The 12,110-nt window shown below is 34.6% G+C and overlaps 1 protein-coding gene across 1 annotated transcript in view; it reads left to right on the top strand.

Annotated features, from left to right (window-relative positions):
- The window catches only part of RP1 (RP1 axonemal microtubule associated), a gene marked incomplete at both ends in the record, with an annotated part of 161,303 nt that overhangs the window by 39,955 nt on the left and 109,238 nt on the right, over window positions 1–12,110 (top strand). The window contains 7 exons of the mRNA XM_084203553.1: window positions 544–746; window positions 2,714–2,803; window positions 4,752–4,884; window positions 5,106–5,257; window positions 7,534–7,688; window positions 10,029–10,087; window positions 10,395–10,436. Of these exons, the coding sequence (XP_084059679.1) occupies window positions 544–746; window positions 2,714–2,803; window positions 4,752–4,884; window positions 5,106–5,257; window positions 7,534–7,688; window positions 10,029–10,087; window positions 10,395–10,436 (834 nt within the window). The remainder of the gene's footprint in view (window positions 1–543; window positions 747–2,713; window positions 2,804–4,751; window positions 4,885–5,105; window positions 5,258–7,533; window positions 7,689–10,028; window positions 10,088–10,394; window positions 10,437–12,110) is intronic.

Below are 12,110 nucleotides of genomic sequence, written 5' to 3'. Positions count from 1 at the left end.
AATGATGGCACTGCATAAATATGGTTAAGCAAGGCTATATTGAGGTCTTTTTTGGGTTTTTTTACAGTATTTAGTTGATATTCAACTCAAAGAAAATTAATTTCCCGATTTTTTTTTTAAATTTGAAATGAAAATTGTCTGTATTGTCAGACATGTGACTCTGCTAATGATGGCCCAACACAAGGCATTGGAGGAGAAATTCTACTTGCTTCTAAATGTCAGACTAAGAAACCAGAAAGATCAATTTAATGGTCACGGTTCTGCACCATAGCATCTTTGCTCTGCTCCAGAATATGTACAAAGAATATGATGATGGTGTGTGTGAGAGATATCTTGTTCTTTTCCAGCTGATTCTTGTAGCTCAACTAATCAGTACATTTTGGTCCAGACAAGAAACATAAATCAATCTTTTCAGACTATCTCACTTGCCATGAAAAAATACAATCCCCCTGCTGTTATGGCCTCCTTATGTGCTGAAGTTACAACAGCAACTGGCAGTTTCATGTCAATTTTCATCTCCCACTAATGTTCTGTATTTCACAGAGGAAATGAGAAATCCCCAAGGTGGTGAGAGTCCCCTTCCTTCGGATGATGAATGGAAAGTGTCAATACTGACAGGAAATGCAGGAACTGAAGCAAGTGTGTCTCTTTGGATATATGGAGACAGAGGATTAACTGGACCCATAACTCTTGGCAAGGACAACAGGAAGCAGTTGTTTTTTCCCAGGCAGGAAGATGAATTTCAGGTAGCTAATGAAGGCTAAGAACATTATTTTAATGGGTACCTTTCCAAGGATTATCCTGTTCTGTGAAAACAAAAAATGTTTTGCTCCTATATTTACTCCATAAAATAAATCTGTATCTAATCTCCATGAATTCTGTGTCAAATCAGCTTGTTACGTATAGTAAGCAACAGAAGAAATAATTTTTCTTTTAAACCCCCTCCCACATATAGAAGATCAAATGGGGCAGCTGAAGAAGTAAATTGATTTCTTTAAGGCAATTGATTTGAAACTAGCTTTAAAAACTATTCATTTTGAAACAAACCATGCCTGATATGACTTGCATATTGTTTAGGGATCTTTAGTAATTAAATTTTCAGGCATACGGTTTTCAAAGCATACTATAAAAGTTACGCTGTGGAACTTGTTCAAATCAAGAAGAAACCCCATTTTAGAATTGCCATAGTATAAGTGATTGAAATGCCAGAAATATTTACCTGTGGAACAACTAAAAGTCCAATGAAATCTGTGTGTTATCATGCTGTGAAAACACAGGGCTTCTGCTTTTATTTAAGGATAACCCCACTTCTATTTTAATAAGGAAATTATGTCTAGGTAGGCTGAGAGGAAATTACCAAAGGAGCTAAAATCCCTGTTTTGCTTAAATCTCTGTCTGAAATGCCTGTAACATTGCTGTCTTCAGTAGCTAAAGCAGAAGTTACATATTTCTTGATTTTTTTCTGGACTCATCAACTCTTCTGATACAATTTTCATACAGTCCAAGATTGCTACTGTCAGTGAGATTAATAATAATAATTCTCTCTATGAATAGGGCATAGGCAGGGAGACAACCTACCATAATGTTTATTTTCTAAGCATATAGGCTATAGATTATGATCCATAGGGAATCCTGTTCTCCTAATTAGTAAAAAATTTATAAACAGTGTTGGATAATGGCATGTTTGCAAAGTTAATCCATATGTTCAAAAGAGATGGACCAATTTTTCTTCTTTAAAATGGATGTGGCCCATTATGGCTGTGTGCTGCAGATATTGATCTTGTGAGAGAGCAGGATCTTTCTCTCAGCACCTGGGGCTATTCCTAGGGTTTTTTTACATCACATTGACACTATAGCTTTCAGGCATGAAACAGCAAATGTCACTGAAGTGCTTTTCACTCTTTAGTGTGCAGTGGATAAATCCACAAAGAAAAAGCCTATGAGTAAGAGCTCTTTCTTCTCTGTTTCCCCTTAAACTTTATCCTGTACTTGTTTAACAGAGCAGGTCATGAAATGAGGATAGGAATGTAAGGCATAAAAAAAGTTACATCTTCTTCTTACCACTTCTGTCTTTGAACCTTTATGTTTTCACTGATATATTATAGAACAGATACTAAATTTTATTTTTAAAGTAATCAACTCAATCATAGCTCTGGCCAGGAGTTCTAGGAAGAAAGCGGCTTCTGAAAGGCTAAAATAGTCCAGCAATTAGGAATCCATTTAAAGTTCTTTAACCTTGCATTTATCAACAACATGTGCAACTATGAAAAGTTTGAGTAGAACTAACCTAATAATTGAATATGGTCATCTGGGCAGAATTATGAAAGATTTGTGACTTGTAGTCAGAGGATGTAATTTTGTTTATAGGATGTAATTTTGTATTGCACATTTCTCTCATGAAGAACCCTCGCCAACTTTTTTTACTCTTGAAACTTTGAAGAGTTCAAATACCTGCCAAATCATTCTTCTGGCAAGCATTGAGATTCCACTAGGCTGTAATCTGGTCAAACTAGGGCTCTGACAGTAATCTGCTTAATCAAAACAGAAGAAATGTGTTTTCTGAATCCTATATCCTCAAACCTGCCAATCAAATATTATTCATTGTTCCTGAATACTCAGATACTACAATGGTTCAGATAAACCTAGAATCAATTGCAAAGATAAAGATGTAATTCTATGTATTTTCATACTGTACTGTTCTGACTTGATTCAGGTTAAAATAAACAGCATTGGGAATATCTACAAGATAAGAATTGAACTTGATGGATTACCAAATGAACAACCCGAGTGGAACTTACAGAGGGTGAGACCTTTATGGTGATTTTGTTCCCATTTTATTAAATTTATGTGAAATAAAGGCCCATCTTTTCATGAAGACATATGTTTATGAATCAATAAATGCTGATAAGTTCTTACTGAACTGTGTTCTTAGATTGCTGTAGAGATGACAAAAACACTGGTACAGTTCACCTCCTAAGGGATAGAAATATGCAGGATTATTTTGCAATTATTCCCAATTCCTGCAGACAGCAATTTTATTGTATTGATTTGATTGACCAAATTTTGCTTTCTGAAAATTTGCCATACTCTTTAGTGTTTCTGTACTCTTCAGTGTGTAAGGGATATTCTAGCTTTAAATTCCAGCTGTGAAAAATTGAAAATGATGGAGCATCAATCATTCCATGACAACAACTTGCCAGGAATGAGCAAAGTTTGCTGAAAGGTAAACAAAGTAAGTTATAACAGGCCCCACCATTTCTCATAATTATGAATATTTTCAGGGGAAAAAAGCTGCTGGTTTTTTTTCAATTTGGTGAACAAATATATCTTTGTTTTGTTTTAATTCTGTTCTTCTCTTGATATTTAGGGATGTGCACCAGACAAAATTTATTCTAAATGCTTCCTAAGGCTGACACCCATGTAAAATGTATTTCAGAACTGGGATAAGAATTTTTTTGTCTGTTTCTTGTGTTGAATTTGTAAAAGAAACAAGTTTATTCAAATGAAAAAGAATAATCTTAAAAAGCTTGATTTAGACAGTCAGAATTGGGCAATAATAGCAGATTTTTACAAAGGTCTTAACTGAGACTGTAGTAAAACTGAATGTGAGCATAAATATTCCACTTTCCAGCCTGGTGGTTACTAAATATTTCTTTAATATTTTGCTCCAAATTTCAAAGGGTAAGCCAGGGATTTCAAAAACTTCATTTCAGATCAAGAAATAAATCATGTTGAAAGCTGTGTTTTTCTGAAAAAGCAGTTAATATATGCAATTGTTATGAATCAGCAGGAGGGCACTGCCAGTAAATATTAGAGATTAGGAATCAATGCTGCCAAAGTATTTCACATTAGAATAAATACATGCTTTGGTGTTGAAAGCAGTGTTCATTTTTCTTTAAATAATATTTTTTTGTAAAAGTGAGATAAAAAAATCTATTGCCCTGATTCCCTAAGTGTTAGAATTTGGATGTGAGTACTTATTTTCATAATTTTGTTTGCAAGGCTTATGTATATGATATGCACACTCAGAAACACGACTGCAGAAAGATAATTTTTTATTTCCTTTTGCTAGTCAAGACCTCTGGAAAACCCCTGTAGTAAGTATTGTAATTCAAGACCAACAAAATTGCTTTCATAAAAGATTATAAAGAGTGCTGTAATTATAGGAAACAAGTGAGACAGCTATCTTACTGTACAGCAGCAAATAACTCCAGAAATTTGAGTTCTTACCATCTTAAGAATGTATAGATGGTGATGGTACCCAGGTTGTTTTTTTGTTTTGCTGTAGAAGAGCCAAAGATAATACAAATGGATTTAATATTCCAAAGCATCTTCTACTTGTCAAAGTTCAGAAGGATGTAGTTGATGAGTTTCATCCTGTTTTCATTCTAAAATAAAAAATCTGTGTCCATCTTTCCACATCTTCCAAAAGCTCAGCATCACGTAACAGCAGTTACCAGAAGGTTTTCAGTCTTCAGTCCTCCAGGCAGTGTTACAAAGAGGTGATTTACTCACTGAAACCAGACTTGGGGACATTTCAAATGGCAAACCCACAAATTACAACTACAGATTTGTTGTTTTGCATACTAGCGGCCAAAACAAAAATATTTTCATACTGCAATTTTGTATGCCATATTTACTGATTGTGTTACTTTTTTCTGAGATAGAAAAAAATATATACAAAATTATGTTTTGCTGTTGAGAAACAAAGCACTGGAACTGAGTTATATTTGGAATTGCTTCTCCTTCAGGTGATGCTGCAACATCTAAGGAGCAAGAAAACACTGAATTTTCCAGCAAATATATGGCTATCAAAGAATCGTGATGCTAGAGAATTTCTGTGTGAACTTCCAGTAGTGGAAGCTGGAAAACCTATCTATCCAAGTATGTATGTTTAGTTATTTATATATTGGCTACCTGCTTTTCAGTGTTAATGCCAACCAAGTTGTGGTCCTAGCAATCTTAAAAGCAGATTGACTGATTTTTGGAGAGTATCTTCCAGAGAACTAATTGCAGGTCAGACATACTGTCATTGTAAGCATTAAGCTAAAATTAGTTGTGATTACATATAACTTGCATTTTCTTCTTTTGGTTATTTCTGGAAGTTGTTTTATACCATGTTTATGTCCACACTGGTGACTTGGAGCAAGCTGACACAGACTGTGCAGTTTATTTGTGTATCTATGGAAAAAGAGGAGATTCTGGTCTAAGACTTCTGCATAAAACTGGTACACCAGTGCCATTTCAGAGAGGAATGGTAAGTCTGAAAAAAAATTTGCTTAGCCTTGTGAATATAGTTAAGTAATTGTATACAGGTTCCTAATAATAGTAACAAAGCAAACCACATAGGTTTAGCTAAATAACTTTTAAGAACTAAGGAAAATATTTTTCTTCTGACCTAGGATTTAATGGGATGAGTGAAAACATAGGAAGGAAAGGAAAGTAAAATTGTTTGAGGGCCTCACCCTCAGATGGTGAGAAGAGCTGCCTAGGAATTTAAAACATATCCTTTCAAAGTATGATGAGTTACAGATGGCTCCAAAAGAGTGTACAGAAATTGTTCCATGATTTCAGATCTTAGTAGGTCTGTTTGTTATGTATTTTAATGTATAATAGTAAAGTATTGTGATTAATACAGAACAGACTTAAAGTAATTTTTCTTCCAATTTATCACCTCCTAGCTCTTCCAAAAATAAAATATACATCATCCTGATTTTCTGCAGTATGGTTAAATTTCAGGAACTACTGAATTTAATGTTAACTCTGCCACTAGCCTTCTTGTGACCTTCTATTGAGCCTGTTTCTTCCTTTGTGGTCCATTGAGGATTAACACTTGTATGTACAACCAGTGGTATCAAGCTGTTAGTGGAACACTTAATTACCAAATGAAAAGCAGTACCTAAAGTGCTAAAACCAGCCATAACCCACTGGGAAACTTTAAATGTATCTATACTATTTTAAAATAGATATTTTATGCTGTTACTAATGTATGAGAGATAGAGTTCTATTCAAATGAAAATGCAGAATTTAAGTGGAATTTTCTGGGGGGCATTATTCTAGCCAGATTGATAGTCAATCCACCTATTATTTACACAGGGGCTGAGGGGACTGGTTCAAAGGGCACTTTGTTATGGAAATGGGTGAATAAGACAGTGGATTGTTTGGAGCAGCAGAGCAGGGATTGAGATTTATCATTTTTGGCAGAGATAGTAGAATGCTGACTTGAACAACTTGATTTCATCCCTGCCACAGATATTCTGCATTATATTGGGCAAATTGCTTAAAATAAAACCTTCCTGAGTGACCACATTTTTCATGCTTACGTATTGCTGCATAACCAGTTTAACTTCTCTGAACAACCATAGCTGTAACTGAGTTCAAATAGAATACTGCTCTGCACACCTAGAAAGCTCTTTGAAATGCTAAATATTTCAGTAAATTAACCCCTCTGTTTCTCAGTTGAGCACCCACACCACTTTGCATTTCTGACAGATTTTGGCAGCAAACTCTGGGCTTTAACTACGTAGGTAAATTGAAATATTATGCAGCTGGCCTTTTAAAAAAGAGATTAAGCAGTTGCAGAAAACCTGGGTGCTATGGGAAAAGTGCAAGGGTGAAGTCACTGGGGAAATCAGTTCTATTTCACTGAGCTCTTTGGGTGGTTGCAGTAAATAATGCATAGAGACATAAAGATAATGAAGACAAAAGGAGATATTGAAAAATCTGTCGTCCTCCTGAGCACACTTTGAGGCAGGAATCTTTTAGAGAGACTAGCTTGTGATCATATATTATCTATACACAAGGGATAAGTAATCTTGCACAGGCAGTCTCAATTCTGCCATTTTCTGAGAACTGAGAACTTTACAGATGTGAGTTTTTCAGTGTATTTTTTCCCTTCATTTTCTTTGTACTGAGAAGAATGATCTGGACCATTACATTTAGAGACAGAAAGCTGTGTGCTTTTTACTGGGACAGAAAATGATCAACCTGAACCTGATCTGCTTCATGCTTCTATGAAAATAATCTTTTCCAAAGATAAGCACAAGCCTAAATGAATAACAAGGGGAAAATGGCATGTCAGATTTCAGTTTCTTTCAGTAGAATAAAATGTAAGTAGAGGAGGTGAAACCAAAAAGAGAAAATTATGGGAAGGTTTGATGTAAAGTAATATCAGCAAAGAAAATGACAGCTTGAAGTGTTTCTTACCTAGAGAAGAGTAATGTTAATTTGCAAGGCATTAAAACAATGCTAAAGGGTTGTGTGCAGTGTTTTGGATGATGGCTGTAAAAGCCCAATATTTTGGGGGATTATTACTGCATCCTGGTTTTGGCTGTGCTTTCTTATTTACTGTGACACTTCATCAAAAGGCATTTAACTCTTCAGATCCAAACGCTTTGAATATGGTCCAGCTGTCAATAAAACCAGTTGAAATCTTTGTTCATTGTGGGAACTTATCAGGCTTTTAGCACACTTCAGTTTTTGGACTGCCTTATGGGTGGCAAGTGGCAGATTGCTGTCTCCTCTGTCTCCCAGGTCAGTGTTTTTGAGGTGGAAGCTGTATCCCTCGGGAAGCTGCAGAAGGTGCTGTTGCGCTGTGAGGCCAGTACCAAATCCCAGCACTGGTACTGTGATAAAGTCATTGTCAGAGAAGCCGAGAGCAACTCAGAATATGTTTTCAATTGTGAAAGGTAGTTTTTACAGCAATATTTTTAAATATTCTTCAATATGTATCACTACAAGTATCGTGTCAATTGATGTACTAAATATGAGTTTTTCAGGCAAAGACATTTTTTTATTATTTCACAGTTTCATAAAATCCACAAAATGTGTTATTCCAGAACAGATTGCTTGAATTAATGTTCTGTATGATCTGTAGCAAAGGTTAAACACTCATATTGAGTCTGTGTTACTAAAATTAAGAGTACAGCCTTATCTTACAGGATCAGTGCTGTAAGCATGACTTACCTTTCAGGAAGGAAAGATAAAGCACCTGAAATGTTCTAAATTAAATGTATTTCTAAATGGGAAAGAAACAAGGTTTTCCATCCAAGACTTGCAATCACTCTGTTTACAGCATGGCCATAGTGACAAATATGATGCCTGGAAATATTTTGTAGGTGTTCAATTTAAGTTATTAAATAAATATCTTAGAAGTCAATTGATAAATATTTCAATTTGCATTTTTAGAAAAATATGGTAATCCCAATTTTGGAGTTTCCAGTTTACAGTCTCTCTCATGGGAATAGGCATGACTCGAGTGAAATAAAGAAAGTGAAGAGGAGCAATACGACTATTTGAAAAGGCACTAGCATAAACAACATTTAATTAATAATAGTTAATACATGCATGTTGCCTAGTTATTTTATATGGATTTTAATGAATATGTTACATAACCTTGAACAGCTTCTTGCAATTCTTGGTGTTACATCCTCAAAACCAGGAATAAAGATGTTTTCTCACCTTGATTAACTCTCTAAATCTGAGATTTTTCTTCAACCAGTGAGATGCTTATAAATAGTAGTATAAGACTGAGGATTTCTCTGAGCAGATTTGCATGCAGACCAGCTGTTGTTGCTAGCTGTTGTTGCTACCTTTCTAAAAGAACATAGGTGAAATTTTCTTTGTGTCATAGCTATCTCTAGTGAGCAATATGGCTCAGGAATGATAAATGGCAGGGCACTTTGCTGTGTTAATTCTGTGATAATTAACACCAGATGTTTATTATTCTGTGATAGAGAGTGTTAAAAAGAAACAAGTGTTTCTTTTTTAATGTCTAACTTCTCTAGAAGGAAACCCTTCCACTGAAAAGGGATTAAAATAAGTCAGGTGGGTTCAGGTATAACTTCCACGTTTGCCAAAATGAACTTGTGCTCTATTCAAGGAGGGAGAAGGTTTTTGCTCTTCAGAGATCTAATTCAGTAATCTTCAGCCTCACATTTGTTTTATTTTACAGAGCTATTTTCTGATCCAGGACATGAAAAAAGTTCTTTGTTCTCATTTAACCAAAGGAACATAAGCATTTTATCTGTCTTAAAACCTGATATTAGTTTCTGAACATCTAACACCTTCTGCTTGATTTCAGTTATACACTATTTACAAGTTACTGATACCTTTTAGCCTCTGGGATATCAGAAGATACTTGTGCCATCAGGTTTTAGCAGAAGTAATAGAAATGAGTAGTTTAGTAAGAGAAAATTTATTTCTTAAGGAGTAGCTCTTATATGAATTGGCCAAGAAATGTTTTCAAGACAAAAAAATTGGAAACTTTGTAAGTTGCTCTGGACTTTTCTTGCCCAGCTTGTACTGGAATCCCAGTAGGCATCATAGGAGACTGAATGATTTAGGTCATTCCTGAAGAGTCCATGGAAGTGGACTGAGAAAATAAAAAACTACAGCCCAGAAGATTGCTGCATTTCTTTTCTGGTGAAAAAGAGCTGATTTTTTACCAAGCCATAGGAAATAAAAGCTGTTGGTAATCCATGTTCTCAAGGAAAAGTTTTCAAAATTATACATAGCCTAGGGTAACATGAATAGGAAACCTAAAGAATTTTTTCCTTGATTTGTCCTTTTTTGAGACTCATTTACCTATCCTCAATTTGTAGGAGGAATAAGAAAGAGAAGTGTTTGGTTCCATATTTGTTTTAACACTGAACTGTAGTTTTAAGAAATATTACAATAGATACATACAAGTTATACTTACCTCTCAATCCATAGTACTGAAAAAATGCTCTGTGCTATATTCTTCTGTTTAGCGATAGAAACAAGTAAAATAATGCCATATGAGTCTCTCAATCTGATATAATTGTATTTTTCACCTACATAGCTCTTACTTTTGCACAAAACAAGTTTCTTTGTTGAGTCAAATAATTTCTACTGTAAGGTAAATCAAATACTAAAATTTTAGGAGTATAGACCCTTTGCTGTTAGGTGTATTCAGTATGAAAATCAGATATGGACCATTCAGTTACATGGTAATGTAAATAAAAATTGATTCCTACCTGCTTTCTTATTTTCTTTCTTATTCTCAGGTGGCTTCCATTTATGTCTCAAGGTATAATCCATTCAGAAATTGAGCTGTACCCTCAAGGTAATATTTATTGTTACTTAATGGAAGTAAGAACAATAATTAGTAATCCTTTTCCTCTGAAGAAATCTGGGCAGATTTTGCACTGTAAATATCAGAGTTAACTGATTTTGCAGCTCACTTGGCTATATTTCTGAGAGAACCTTATTTATCTAATTGTTATTGGTAATAATGAGAAAGTAGTGAGAGAACAAATGAGAAAGAGTCTTCTTGTATTGTCTAGAAAAAATGAATGTCTTTTTGATCTCTTCTTTCAAACATTTTCTGTAATATTAAAGGAAAGATCCTTTATTAATGTTTTTTTTTGCAGACTTTAAAAAAAATCAGCAGCTGAAAATGCAAGAAGCAAATGGTAAATACTGTTCTTGTTTTCTGATTTTAATGAAGACTGTTTCTGTAACTAATTGCTTTAAACATTTGTTGCCACTTGTATTTATTTAAAAACTTTAATTATACCACACTATTTGAACATTTTGGTAAACTCTGAACTTCACATTTTAATTTAATAAATAACTTTGTTTATACTTTTGATTCTGTCATTTTTCTTTCCATAATGTTATTTTTCTTTCTGCTTCTTTGAAAAATTCCTATTTTTCCAGTACTTGCTGGTGATCTATCTTAATTTCAGTTTTTTATAGTTAACATTTTCAAACATGATTCTTTTTCCTGGCCTATATATAGTTTTGTTCTGAACAATAGTTTTTAATTTACTCTTTTACATGTGATTTCATATTTATTCAGGTTGACTTCTCTGGCCTGGAAACCAGAGCAGATTAAATTTAATTTCTTAATAACACATTAGAATTTCTCAGCTATGAGAAGTGCTTTATGCCGTAGGATGAACTGTGATCTAGAAGGCGTTGTGAGAAAGTTTGAAAATGTTTATTCAAAATTTCTTGTATCGATCAAAATATCCATGAAGACCCAAATATCTTGTCCTAATCCTTGTTCCTATGGCAAGTGGTTAACAATAAATTTTTTGCCCAGTTATTTTAGAAAATATATTAAATCCTGCCTTGTTATAGGCTTTCTTTTGAGTCACAAGTATTTTTGTCCTTCCTGCTTTCTGTGCTTTTTCCAGCAGGCAGTAATTTGCTCTTTGTTCATCATTCTTTGTGCTTTATCTGTTCCACATACCTCACCTTTCCATCCCAAGAGATGTTCCTTTCCATAATTCAAATTCTGCACCTACAGCTGGGTCTGTGTCATTTAAGCTGTGCAAAAGTCTCAATCAGAGTAAGGCAGCCAAAAGTGTGTGGAACAAATAGCCTCTTGTTTGGGACGCTTGGTAAAACATGGATCAGTGGGAAAGAGACTTGAAATTGTGTATTCTATACCTAGATGGGCTGCTCCAATTCCTGGTTTAGTGGTTGATCTGAGAGTTTGGTCACTTACCTTTTTTTCCCAGGAGCTTTTCAATACATTGCATTTTCTTTATTTTCAAAAACTTCTCAAGAACACCACAATTATTTTTGTAGGAAGCAGAATTTTCTAGTATATCGTACTGTTTCTAGTAATATAGAAAATTCAAAAAAAAAAAAAACCCCAAACCAAAATACATGTCTAGAGAGTCATTTGTGGCAAGTTACCACTTTCTGATGTGCCCAGAACCCCAGGTGATAGGTAGCACCTTTCCTCTCTGTATGCTAAATGAAAGTGATGTCACAACACCTTTATCTGTACTCTGTTCCTCTCAAAGTGTGCTCCTCTTCAGTCCTTAAGGAGCTATTGGTACTCTACCTCATCAGAACAACCCAGATTGTTATGCCAACAAGAACTATGCTTTTATAATCCTTTTGTAATACTGTTTCCCTTCTCTATTTGGAAGCATGCAACGCACTGCAATGAGCATTTCTGGCATCAGAGAGAGATTAGAAATTTAAGGAGTCTTTTCCTCTACCCTCATGGTCTTTCAAACACAAGTGCTTTCTACTTCCAGGAAAATGAACAAGCCTCAAAGTCAATATAGAGGAGTTCAAACCAAAACTCTTTATTATGTTTTTGGGGAAGTTTGAGTCCCTACTTC

This window comes from Fringilla coelebs (genome assembly GCF_963513975.1).
Source record: "Fringilla coelebs genome assembly, chromosome: 1".
NCBI lineage: Eukaryota > Metazoa > Chordata > Aves > Passeriformes > Fringillidae > Fringilla > Fringilla coelebs.
This window is presented reverse-complemented; position numbering and strand designations above follow the sequence as displayed.